At 46.6% G+C, this 14,010-nt stretch overlaps 1 protein-coding gene across 1 annotated transcript in view; it reads left to right on the top strand.

Moving 5' to 3' along the window:
• The first annotated feature begins 540 nt into the window (after positions 1–540).
• Positions 541–14,010, top strand: part of FNDC1 (fibronectin type III domain containing 1) — a 102,214-nt gene continuing 88,744 nt past the window's right edge. The window contains exon 1 of the mRNA XM_032165971.2: positions 541–846. Coding sequence (XP_032021862.1) covers positions 738–846 — 109 coding nt within the window. The 5' untranslated portion in view covers positions 541–737. The remainder of the gene's footprint in view (positions 847–14,010) is intronic.

Consider the following 14,010-nt stretch of genomic DNA (forward strand, 5'->3'; position numbering starts at 1 on the left):
AAAACTGGGTTCCTTTTCGACCGGCATCGTGCGCGCCCTAGAAATGACAGCCAGACGGAGCAGGGTCTAAGGACGCTGAAAACCCCTGACGTGGGCGCGCTGGGTGCGGGTAGGGACGTGGAAGGACTGGGCTACCACAGGAACTACAGCGCTGCGGACCGGGTGAGGGGTCCTGGCCCGAGTCCCCACGTGGGGCGCAGAGGTGTTTCTGTAAGGGGACAAAGGGCATTCCTCGGCGCGATGGGTGACTTCCCCAGTCAGAAAATGAGAGGGTTAGACGAGGGGAGGAACTTCCTCAGCCACTTGGCCCAGCACAGCGACCGCCGCAAGTTCAGAACGGCTAAGTCAGTCCGGGGCGCTCCGGCCCCTCCGTCCCGCGCCCCTCCCGCCTCCAGCCCGGGCCCCACCGCCCCCGTCGCCCCCGTCGCCCCCGTCGCCCCCGTCGCCCCGGTCGCGCCCGCGGGCCCTGGCCCCAGACCCGCAGGCCGGCAGGGGGCGCCCGTGCGCAGCTAAAAGGCTCGGCGGGAGGTCGGCGGCCTCAGTGGCGGAGCGCGGCTGCCGGTGCGCGGCCGGGAGCGATCGCCGCGGGGCAGGGGCGCGGCGGGCACCGCGCAGAGCGCGCAGAACAGACAGACGGCGGAGGGGACCCGACGGCGGCGCCTCCGCACTCCCCAGACTCCGGCCAGCGCCCCCCTGCCAGCCGCGAGCACCCAGCCCCGGCCCACCCCGGGCTCTCGATGGCCCCCGAGGCCGGGGCGACCCTGCGCGCGCCGCGCCGGCTGCCCTGGGCGGCGCTGCTGCTCCTGGCCGCGCTGCTCCCCGTCGCCTCCTCGGCAGGGGCCCCAGGTACGCGCCGCGCCCGGGCCCCCGGCGCTCCTCCGCTCCCCGCGCACCCTCCTGCGCTCGGGCCCCGTCGTCCCGCTCAGTGCTGGCTACGGATCGTGTCACTAGCCTGTGCGTCCTCGTCACTCGCGGGTCGGGGCACTTGGCGCCCTGTGCGGGTGGCGGGAGCGGGGACGCCTTGGTGCCCGAAGACCGCAGCGCGCTGGCGTTTAACTTTGCCGTCGCTCGCCCTGGGGTCGGGAGGCTCCAGCCGTCTAAGTGTCCCGGGAGATTCAGGCACAGGGGGGAAAAAAGGAAAAGAAAGGCGACTTTCGGCGTGCGGGCTGGGGTAATGCCTTTCTTTGCCCAGAATTTCCCGGGAGCGTAGGTGGTCATCCTTTCTCCGCGTTCACCTCTCCCGAGGCAGGATGACGGGCGCACTCGGGAGACCAGAGGGAGGAAGAGCGGGGCTGTTCTAGAAGGTCGTGTGGAAAGGCTGCGAGCTGCCGCAGGGCGTCGGGTGCCTCTGCGCTCCGGAGGAGACGCGCTCCAGTGCCAGCTCGGCTCCAGGCGGCAGGAGGCCCGCGCGCCCGGGGGGAACGTTCAAGCTGGGAGAAAATGTTTGTCTTGAGAGGAGGGACAGGGAAATGAGAAAGCTGATTCCAGAGAAGCTCGCCCTTCAGCGATGGCTGAGGCTGCAGCCAGGATGGATGCTTCCTTTGAGAGCAATGCTTTTCAGAAAATGCTAGCGCGCTCTTGTCAGATTTCTTGCAAGTTTCCTGCAGAGAGAGACAAGTTTGTGGCGAGGTTTTCATTCCTAAGCCTTCGGCTGCCCTTGTTCCCACCTCCTGTGCAGGCATTTTTACACTTGAAACTGGCTTTTAGGTCATTGGTTTGTAGAAATCCAAGAAGCAGACAGTGATTGTCAGATACTATTCCAACGAGGGTACCAGTTTTATGAAGCTATTTAGTGTATATATTGTTCTCTTACTTCAGGGGTAAAGGAAGAAAAGTTGGGGATCACATTACTTTGTGACTTTTTGGTAGATACATCATTCCAATGCTTGGCTCAGGTTTATGCGAGGTATTCTGATGCCAATGCCACTTTCTCATAAAAGGCAGTGCCTGCCGTAGGGTGTTTTTCTTCCCATTAGTGATCTCTAGGAAAGTATTCACTGAATATTTTGCACAGTATTTGAGAGGAATAAAACTAAATAAAGTCTTCCAACTTCCCCACCTACAACTCCTGGCTTTTGTTTTTCTAAGTGAAAATTTTCCGACTGCTGAAAGAGTTTTTGTTTCTGAAAATGGTCTGAAACTGGAACAAGTGCTGCCCTGGCTTTGTGGCGATTCCAGCCTTCTGCCTTTCCGATTCCTCTGCCACCTGCCCGTGGGTTGCATGTGAGTGGGTCCGAGCGGGGTTGTTTGTGAGAGCTCCTGGAATCCCACCGCGATCTGCACTCTTGCTTCTTTCGCCTTCTGCTCTGTGAATCACTGTGCTGAGGAATGCTGGGGCTGGACGGCTTCCCAGCCCTTCTCTCTACTGTGTTGACATGGGATCTACAGTCAAATGATGACCAGACTAGAAGTGGACAAAGGAGGACAAGCACATTTCAGAATGAAATCTACTAAATTTAAATTAAGTAATAGAAGGATAGAAACAGACATAGCAACCTATATGTAGATAGCTCCCCATGCTGTGGATGAAATTATGGGCTACATAATTTCTTTCATGGGCTCCCTTTGACAGCAACGCCATGGACAGACTGCTCCCTCTCTCTGGTTGAACTAATGCATGGACCAAGCAAGCTGCTTGTGTCAAGCTCTCCCCCTCACCACCCTTTTGAGGCCAGAATCTCTGTAAGGAAATTACCCACGGTCACATAATAGTGGCTCCGAGGGACTTTGCTTAAAGCAGGACACATTGAAGATCTGGATAAGCCCTTCAATGTAGGGTCAATTAAACATAAAACAAAATAAGCAAGCAGTGCCTCCTCCTCCACACATATCCATCCCTACAATAGGATACTATGCAAAGATTAAAATTATGATGGCCTTGCCAGTCTGGCATGATATATTTTTCTAAACATATGTGGATGTACTCACACATGCACATATTTACAGTGGCTATCTTAGGGTGGTTAGGGATGATTTTTATTTTCTTCTTTAAAGATGCTTTTAGGGAATTCTCCGTGTCAAAACTGTTTTCAAAGTAATACTAAGATTACTAAGATGCTATTTTCCTTTTTCACAGTTGACATTTGCACTCAGGGTGCAAAAGCTTGATGGGTAAACTGCGGTGCCTTACTGAGAATCAAGGCAGGGACATCGCCATGCACTAGTAGTCATTGAATTTTGGGGGGCCTTTGCAGTTAAAAAAATATTTGCCGGTTTCATTAAGAATGTTCTTGATGCCACAGTAAAATTATTAATTTTACCAAATCTTTGTATCTTTGAGTGTATGTCTTTTTAATAGTGTAAATACATGGGAAGGACACATAAGTTACTACTGCTGATGACCAAGTTCAGTGGCAACCCCAAGGGGAAGCACTGGTGTGATTGTTTGAGTAGTGCATTAAGCTAACTGATTTTTAAAAATGGAATGTGGTATTTACCACAAAGAATGACAACAGACAAACTAGAGTTATTCTGACTTGGGTATTTGGCCGATATTTTCTCAGAAATGAACAAAGAGAACCTGCTACTTCTAGTAAAATAACTGCTATTATTGCTTGCCAATGATAACATTTCAGCTTTCAAGTGAAAATCAGAATTTTGCCAAGCTGTTTCCACCACTGTAAGGTTGAAAATTTCCCAATGTTTAAGTTTTTTTCTAGTGAGATCAATGGTGATATAAATTAATGGGATTTGTAAATGTCATCTTATAAAATGTGTCAACATTTGGATGATCTGCATAACCAAATAAACCAATAGATCCAAATGACCAGTGTATAGCCTTACAACAATCTTGCATGGGTAAAAGATCTGTTCAAAGTGCATGATAGCCCAATGGATTTTTAATGTAACAAAATATGAAAAATTCTTCATATGATGTCCAATTCTAAGAATTGGCTACTTGATGAATTTTGGTGTAATATCAAAGATTTTTCAAAATTATCCAAAAAGCCTGTTGAAATAGTTGTCCAGCCACACATCTGTGTGAGTTTGGGTTTTCTCCAACCAAAACAACATACTGCAATAGATTGAATGCATAAGCAGATCAGAGATATTCTATTAAAAAGATTTGCCAAAATGTAGAAACAAAGCTGCTCTTCTCACTCATTTCTCTTTGTTTTGGAAAACAGTTACTTCTCATATAAATATATTTGTATGTCAACAGGTAATGGTTTATTATTGTTTTTTAAAATAAATAAGTACATATTTTAGTTTTAATTCCCAGTAAAGTCAATAAGGATAGATAAAACTCACAGAAACACAACCTCCTTGGCATCCTCATAAATTTAAGAATAGAAGATAATTCAGACACCAAAATGTTTGAGACACACTGGTATATACGGAGGGAAGTAGGTTAAAAATCAGGATGCCTGGGTGTGAGTGGCAGTGCTGTCCTGCACTCCTGGGGGCCTTGGGCTAGTCTCTGCTTCAGAATAGGTCAATTGAAGGAGGCTCCTTCCATCTCTGGAAGCCTTTAGAAGCTTGCCTGTGGCTCAACCTGCATGTGGCTTTATGGGGTTTCCCTGTTACTTCAGTCCTCTTTGGGAGAACATGGTGAGACCCTCTCTCCTTTTTTGTGCACTGGAACCTGCCAATGGCAGATGTAAGAGCTGTTTTGTTCATCAACTGATCATGAAATTTATTCCTGTGGACTCAGAGGTTGTAATAGGATTGCAGGGTGACAATTCGCTTCCCTGGAAAGTTATCACCAGACAGTTCCAGAGCATGATCAATATACCCTACCAAGACCATTCACATCATACTTAAGTTCTAAAGGCCCGTTCCCTGAAAACAGGAGGGGAAGGAGAGTGTATTCATTTCCTATCGCTATAACAAATTGCCACACACTTAATGACTTGAAACAATACAAATTTATGATCTTTATTATAGTTATAGAGATCAGAAGTCTGAAATGTGCCGCACTGGGCAAAAATCAAGGCCTGCATTGAAACTTTAGGGGAGAATCTATTTCCTTACTCTTTTTACCTTCTAGAGGTGCCCACATCCTTGGTTCTCGGGATTAGGACAAGGACATCTTTGGGGGACCATTATTCTTCCTACCTCAAGGGATGAGGGGGGGCAGGGAGCCTGGAAGCAAACATTTCGGGAGAGGCTCCATCACCCTTGGCTGATTAAGGAGCAGACCTCTTTTCATTGCCCCCCGTGGAACTTAGGGATTTCTTGAGTTATAATTAAACTGTTATCAGAAGCTTTTATTTCAGTTAAAAAATAGAGGTATTTAAAGGTATAAAAGTAAAGTAGAGAAAGGAATATGTATGTGTATGTATTTACTTGTAACTGCACAGGACGTTTCTGTTAGAATACCCATGAAACTACAAACTTTGGTGCCTTTGGGGAGGAAAGCTGGGCCGCTGAGGGACAGTGGTGGATACTGTTTCATCCATCTCTTTTACCAACTTTTGTAGATGTATGTTAGAACATTTGGAATCAGGGAGGTATGTGAATTGGTTATTCACATTCGTGAGCACCCTGTTTTCCTCCCTCCTAAAAGTTATCCTTGCCTATGAAAAACCTGCGTCTTCCTCCCTCGGCCCGGCCTGGGCAGCGCTTGCGCTCTGAGGCCCTTAGAGGGCGCTCCTGGACTTCTGGAGCCGAAGCCACCACCCGCAGGCCCTTCCGTGCAGCCCCTAGTTGGACTTAGCTGTCTCTGTGGCTTTATAGAGATAAGCAAATTAGGACAAACATCCAGTTATCTGTCTTGTTTCTCCCTTAATGCTTGCCTTTTGGCAATTTTTCTACTCATTGGCGCTTCCTTCATTTATTAAATGGGAAAGGACAGATCACTCATTAAGAGTCGAAATGGCTGCGTGTTAGCAAATTCAAATAAGCACTGGTGAGAAAGGAAATTGCCTGGACCTGCAGCTGGGGTCAGAAGCCCGCTGGCTGTTGGGGTGCCGCTGATGCCTCTGCAGGCCTCCACCAAAGATGCAGCAGCTGGAAGATGGGGTGAGAGTAAGGGATGTCGCAGGGGTACCAGCCTTGGTAACTGAGTAACTGCCTCCTTGGCCCTGATGGGTCCCGTCTCAGCCTCTCCCCTCCACCATCAATGTGAATTTTTGTATCAAGAGAGGATAATATTACAATTATGATGTCTAATTATTATAATTATATACTGTGTATTCTAATTATTATAATAATGCTACACTTGCGATGTAGCAAAATAACTTGAGAGGTGTTCATGTTAATTACAAAGTAGGTGCTGCTCACATTTCTTTACCACGGTCTCCTATATGTGGAGGAAATGACTTAATTATGGCATCCTTATAATCTATAAAGTACGATCTACATAATTCTATTTTCAGTTTTATGAGGAATTCCTAGGTGTACATTTTCACTTCCTTTTAATAATAACTGGCAGTTTAAAGTGTCACGGAGTTCACCATTTCTCTCTGTTATTTAATTTAATTTTCACAGTGACCTTGTGAAGTCAGTAACATCCTCATCTTGCTACTGGGGGAACTGAGGTCAGAGAGGTTAACTGACTTTCCCAAAGTCTGTAATCTAATACTCAGTCTTTGGGGTCCAGATCCCACACTCTCCCTGCAGACACCCCTGTTCTGGTTGGTTTGAGCGTTTACTCTATCTCCTTGTTTTCTTCTCTAGGCTGGATGTGAGTGCCAACACTCACATCTTTGATCTGCTAAGAATGCCTTCCTGAGTTTACTTTTGTAACATTGCTGTCGGCTGTTGAAAAATGATTATGTGAGGTACTGAAATGTGTTGAACTCCAGCAGGGCTTAAGACAAAGTGGCAGTGAATGTAGCCTCTGTTACAAGATGGATTTGGCCTGTGGATATGAGCAGGGTCCTCACAGCGGGAAGACCCTTTCCTTGGTGGTCCTGTTAAGCTCGCCTGTCAGCATCTTGAAGCTGGGGCTCGGTGTCTAACCTGTTACCCAAACTCTTTGCCACTCTCTGTGAGTGCTTGATCTTTACCGTGGAAATCACAACTTTGAACCTTTGAGACTGTATTTAACCAGAAGGCTCCCGGAAGTGCCACCGCCTTGTGCTAAGACATTCAGTTTTGTTTACTGGACCATTTAAGTCAAGGAACAATGCTGAGAAACATTAGTGGCTAATCTATATGGTTGACAAGTCCCTACATCTCACAGAGGTGGTGAGGCTGATGCTCACAGCGTTAAAGTGTCTTGAACTTCTCAGGAGAAATGTGCCATTTAAATGCTGGGCTCTGCTATTTAGGGACTGTTTTATGGTGTCACGTCCCTTCATCTGGTTTATTAGGTCCTAACTGAGCCAGCAATTTGGCTGTGTGACCTTGGGTGGGTCATAACTCTTCAGGCCTCAGTTTTCTCATCAGCAAAGTGAGGGGATTGACCTAGATATTGTGAAGGGCCCCCTAGCTCTAACTTTGTGTGAGTCTCCATTTGAAGGATGTCCATTCATTCATTCATTCATTCATCCATTCAGCAAGGGTTACTAGGAGTGAGACAAAGACACAAAGTCAGATGAACATAGTGCCTGCTGTCAGAGGACACACAGGCAAGGAGGGCTGGATAAGGATAATGCAGACAGGTGATACATTCTAGGACAGAGGTGGCACAGGTGTCTTGGGGGTGAATTGACTGGAGGTCAAGGCCAGCTATATTTGAGCCCTTGTGAGACGGGTATAGGCATTAGTTGGAGAAAGACGCCGAGGAAGGACATCTCTGTTCGAGGAACAGACCCTGCTGCACATGTGACGTCACATGCAAGGAACCAGGAACGTTCGGGGTGGTTCGTGCTAAGTGCTGCTCTGGGTCAATGGTGGCATTCAGGGTTGGAGGTGTAGGAGGCACCCAGCTCAGGAAAGTCCCGGGGTCCGACCTTGATCCATAGTGTTGGTGGCCATCAAGGGAGTGCCATAAGTTGGCACATCGCTGGGTCAGTGGGAGGTCAGGTAGCAGCCAATCCCAGTACTGCATGGGCTCTGGCCAGAAAGGGCCATTGAGGCTTTTGTTCATTGTTTGGGGCTTCTTCTATATTTGTTTACTTGTTTGGGGCTTTCTTCATGACAATATAGACCAAATACCTACTTGTATCACCTCCAGTCATATCTCATTTGAAGAATCATCTTTGTTCCATGTTTTCTGAAATGGCTCATATGTTCTGGAACAGTCCTATTTTGGAAAGGGCTCCAGGGTAGCATGAGTCTCGTGTATTTACATGTGGGCAGTCTGGTAGGATTGATTTATAGTGCAAGTCTTGAACAGTTGAGTATATTGGCTTTGGGACCAGGGGTGCGTCTGTGCCGAATTCAGTGTGGTTCCCGAGGAAAGACCCTGTATAATTTTAGGAGTTCATGGGCGGGGAGTGGTAAGTAACTTGGCTTAAAGGGAAATGAATGGACACAATTTACTGAGACTTTCACTAAGTCTGCAAACAGAGTGGAGATGAGCATGTGCCGCTCTTGAAGAAGTGTGGATAGCGGGTACCTTAAGCCCTAGTGCTGTGGCTGGAGTTAGCTAGCATTTTAATAAAGTACCTGAGAAAGGTGTGCAGTGATGTCTCCTAATTTTTCATGACCCCACATTTATCTGGAGATGAAGTCTCATCCACAGTCACCCATGGTGGAACTCACGGGGCTGGATGGGGTGTGACAGGTGTGGTCAGGTGTGGTGTCCTAGGAGCTCAGGAGAAGCTGCCCTAGCCAGGCAGGGGAGGGCAGGACCTGGGGCAGGCGGGCTCACTGTGAGCCCCTTCTGAAGAATCAGGAGGAGAAGCTGCTTTTGACAAAAGCTCTGTGAAATTTATGGGTGCTCTGGGGGATGGTGGGGAAAACTGCCATGGTGGCACAGAATCACATATACAATAAAATCCCCCTGCAGAGAAGGCTCGGCCTCCTGTGATGGATGTGTTCTCGTGATGATGCATCAATCACACTTAGAGGACAGAAAGCTTAGTTGTGCCCTTCACAGAGAAGCTGGCGTGGCTGTGTTTACTTTAGCGCAGTGTCGTGGGGTGCTTTCGGCGATCATTTCTTATGGCCGATTCTGATGTGCCCATTCCCCCCCGCCAGACATAAAGGTCGGCGGTTTGGACTTCACTCTAGGCATAAATGCTATTTTTCAAAAAATGTTTTAAAAAAGTTTTAATTTTGAGATAGTCGTAGATTCCTGTTCAATTATAAGAAGGATGAACGTCGTCAGAATTAAAATGGAGTCACTTGTGCTAAAACCCCTGACAAACAGAGCCATGAAAGGCCAGGAGGGGAGGATTCTCACTCACGAATGCCTGATAACAAGAACTCTCAGCAAAGACTACAAAAATTACAAGCTTGCAAAAGGCCATGACAACCTGACATCTGCCCAGCAACTTCCTGTCCATCCTCAGACTGGCACTATCCTCTTCATTGATCCTTGTAGCCAAGGATAATTATCTCAAGACAGTTGCTGTCTTCCTTATTTTCGCTTTAAAAGCCTTTGTCTTCCTTTCACTCCTTGAATATGCATATAGTTCACTGTGGCATACAAATTCCCATGGCAATATATACTCCTAAATCAACATCATTTTCTCCTGGAGTCTCCCTCTCTGTTGTTTAGGTTGACAGAAGTAAGGTGGACGTACCATGTACCCTCCACCCAGTTTCCCCTAAAGGCGGCATTTGCGTAGCTGTAGTGCCGCATCCCAGCCAGGACAGCGAAGACGCGGAAGAGTTCTCTGAGAAGGCCCTGGTGCTACCTAATGTAGCCACATTTACCTTCCTTCCTCCCATCCACCCCAGACACAAATCTGTTCCCCCATTTTATAATTTTGTCATTTTAAGAATGTCATATAAATGCCGTTCTACAGTATGTCACCTATTGAGATTGTCCAAAGCCTGTTTTTAAAACTATTTTGCCCATTCTGCTTGTGATCACTGCAGTTAGCTTGGAAGGGTTTTTTTTTTTTTTTTTTTTTTAAATGGAGAAATCATGGCATGCAATTTGGCATCTCAGGGAAGTGCGGCTACCACCCTGGTCCAAGCCATATTACCTGGATTTTTGCAGTGACCTCTCCATAGTCTCGCTGCTCCTGTCCTCTCCCGCAACATTCCAGTCTCAGGACAGCAGCTGCAGTGATTCTCGTGATGCACAATGTCACAGAACCTTCCAGTAGCTCCCCGACTCCCTCAGATACAAACCAGAGTCCCAACAAGTTTTCCAGACTGTGCATGATCCTTTCCACACCACGCCCTCCCTCACCATCTGCTTTGGCCCCTGGCCTCCTGGCTGGTCCTGCAATGTATGAGGCCCCTTCCAGCCTCAGGGCTTTTGCACTGGCCGTTCCCTTTGCCTGAGCAACCCTCCAGTGGGTAGATGGCCGGGTGCAGTGGCTCATGCCTGTAATCCCAGCACTTTGGGAGGTCAAGGCAGGCAGATCACCCGCCTGAGGTCAGGAGTTCGAGACCAGCCTGGCCAACATGGTGAAACCCTGTCTCTCCTAAAAATACAAAAATTAGCCAGGCATGGTGGTGGATGCCTGTAATCCCAGCTACTCAAGAGGCTGAGGCAGGAGAATCGCTTGAACCCGGGAGGTGGAGGCTGCAGTGAGCCAAGATTGGGCCACTGCACTCCAGCCTGGGTGACAGAGTGAGATTCTGTCTCAAACAAAAACAAAAACAATCTATGGGTTGACACCTCACCTTCTTCAGGTTTTTTGTGCAACATCTTCTCAGGAGGCCTTCTGGACTTCTCCCTGCCTTTAACAGGGTAATCTTATCCTTACCCCCAGCACATCTTATCACTGCCTTATTTTGCTCCACGCCCTCATCAACACCCGGCATTTCATATATTTTACTGGCTTATTTGATACTTGGCTATCTTCCCTTGCTGGAATGTAAGCTCCATGAGGGCAGGACATTTTGTTGGTTTTATTCCCTGCTGTAGCCTCCATGTCTAGAATGCTGCCCGCAAATAGCAGAGGCTCAGTGACTGCTTACTAAATGACTGGATGTGCTTTCTTTGGTATTAGTTACATATGATATACCTAAATATATTTATGTATGTTGACCGGCCTCCAGCAGAATAAGGGGGTGGTGCCGAGTGTGGGATAGTGTCCTGCTTCCCTCCCACCCTAACTGTGTGGTGTCAGCATATGCATTAGTGACACAGTTGCTTTGTGTTGGAAGTCCATTTTCATTTGGAGAGAAGAATTGTATTTACACAGTATGTGAGTGTCCTAGGGCTGCTGTAATAAAGTACCACAAACTGAGTGGCTTTAAACAACAGAAATGTATTATCTTGCAGCTCCGGAGCTGGAAGTCTGGAATCTGTAGGGCCAGTCATGCTCTCTTGGAAGGCCCTGGGAGAGAGGCTTTCCTTGCTTCTTCCTAGCTTCTTGTGGTTTCCTTGGCTTTTAGACACATCAGTCCAACCTCTGCCTCCACGTCATATGGCATTCTCCCTGCATCTTCTCTTATAAAGACACCAGTCATATGGGATTAGGTTTGGCCATCTTAACTCTGTAAGACTGTATTTCCAAAATTTCCCAATAAGGTCACATTCACAAATACCAGGGATTAGAATTTCAGTATATTTTTGGAAGGGATACAGTTTAACTCATAACGTGTGGTGTGCTTACCAACATGATTCCTTTTCTTTTTTTAACTTTTAATTTAATTTTAACTCTAAGTTCCAGGGTACATGTGGAGGATGTGCAGGTTTGTTACATAGGTAAATGTGTGCCATGGTGGTTTGCAGCACCTGCCAACCTATCACCTAGGTATTAAGCCTGGCATGCATTAGTTATGTTTCCTGATGCTCTGCCCCAACCCCCTATCCTCCCCTGACAGGCCCCAGTATGTGTTGTTCCCCTCTTTGTGTCCATGTGTTCTTATTGTTCAGCTCCTACTTATAAGTGAGAACATGCAGTGTTTGGTTTTCTGTTCCTGTATTAGTTTGCTGAGGATAATGGCTTCCAGCATCATCCAAGTCCCTGCAAAGGACATGATCTCATGCCTTCTTATGGCTGCATAGTATTCCATGGTATATATGTCCCACATTTTTAAAATCCAGTCTATCATTGATGGGCATTTGGGTTGATTTCATGTCTGCTGTTGTGAATAGTGCTGCAATGAACATATGTGTGCATGTATCTTTATAATAGAATTATTTATATTCTTTTGGGTATAGACCTAGTAATGAGGTTGCTGGGTCAAATGGTATTTCCAGTTTTAAATCTTTGAGGAATCACCACACTGTCTTCCACCATGGTTGAACTAATTTACATTCCCATCAACAGTGTAAAAACGTTCCTATTTCTCCATAAGCTCGCCAGCATCCGTTGTTTCTTGACTTCTTAATAATCGCCATTCTGACTGGCATGAGATGGTATCTCATTGTGGTTTTGATTGGCATTTCTCTAATGATCGGTGATGATTCCTTTTCAGTAGGTGAAAGAATTCATCAGCTTCCAGCACTGGGCCATAGCTCAGATGAGGAAGGGATAAGCCCCTGAGATGCATTGTGTGCCGAACTGTCAACCTGGAGTTCCAAAGACCTATGGACATTCAAGTGGTCTTAATTATTTGATCAAGCCTGGCTAGGTCCTTCACTGATAGATTAAATAATAAGTAATTAACTCAAATCTTCTGTGGGCAAGGCACTGTGCTAGGCTCTGGGGTTACAAAGATTTAGTAATAAAGAAGTTGGGATTGCTGCGGCCATAAATGACAACCAAATATGATAAATGTAGCAATATAGGATTATCTTGGACTTTCTAATCAACTTCTACTTGCCAGATGTAATGTTTTTACATTGAAACTTAGAGAATTGTAAGATCAGGAAGAGGAACCACCAACTATGTCTGAGGAATTTGCCTGGTGGGCACGCTTTGGTGTTGACTCAATCTGAAACTCAAAAAATCAGTACATTTTTTTTCCTATTCTGTAAAATTTGGAATGTGCCTTTCTCTTTTTTTCTGTCTAGATTGTATTTTCTAGTTGAGACTTCCAGGTCATGAGATGAAGCAGTCTTGTTTTACCACAGACAGTCCATGGGCCATGGATCTGACAGCCTTTGACCTTCTTGATATGGAAAACCACCACGTTCTCTTTTCCTGTAACATGTGCCCTGGCTCCAGTCTGTTTTTTAATACCACTTTCCACCCCACCCAACAATTTCCTTCTACTGCTTTCTGATAGACTGGGAGAATTGAAGCATCTTGTTTTGGCCAATAATTCTCAGAATCCACATATGTACCTGCTGATATTCAAACAAACCACGCCCAAAAGATGTGAGGCCTTGGGGTGATCTTATTTTCACAGCTGCATCATGACTGCACTTTCAATGCTAGCACCCAGGGAGGATGAGGTTCAGGAGACAAACACTAGATATTATCTGAGCAGATTGTGTGTCCCTCTTAACAAGCATGCGGAATCTGACTTGGGGTCCTTGGGATGAGTTCCGTGGGGTCCGCTGGCACTCTGAAATTGTAATGTAGTTTCATTACAGGAAACAATTCTCAGCATTTTGAGGAGTCAAAGATAGGCTGGGCCACAGCCACAGAGAGGGACAGACTATGTGTCCTCTTGGAATTCAAGCCCTGGAAAGCAGTGAGTGACCCGGGGCTTCCACACATGGGGAAAATCTCTAGTAAAAGCGCTCCTTGAATGCCATTAATGCCATACTCTGTTCTCTGATTATCCTAGCTTTGGGAGGACTTCCTTTCCCCTGGGCCCTGATAATGTTTCTTGTTAGTGGCACTCAGCTGATAGTAAATGCCTGATACCCTCACTCTTTCGTGTGCCAATGTAGTGCTTCCTTCAGTAGATTGAAGCCCATTGCCTTTCTTACATATCTCCAGATTAATTCACTTGTATTCCCAGGGGAGTGGCTTGCTTAGTAACTCTATGTCACCCAATTGAATAGCATATTCAAAGATGTTTACCTTTGAAGGTAGGGAAATGTGTTGGAATTTGACTGGGTCTGTCCAGTCATGGAAATCATTGAAGACTATTTTGGATTTACAATCAATAGGCAGATGGAAGAGGAGAAGCTGAATCAGATTATCTAAG

This window comes from Hylobates moloch, unplaced genomic scaffold (genome assembly GCF_009828535.3).
Source record: "Hylobates moloch isolate HMO894 unplaced genomic scaffold, HMol_V3 SCAFFOLD_2, whole genome shotgun sequence".
Classification (NCBI taxonomy): Eukaryota; Metazoa; Chordata; class Mammalia; order Primates; family Hylobatidae; genus Hylobates; species Hylobates moloch.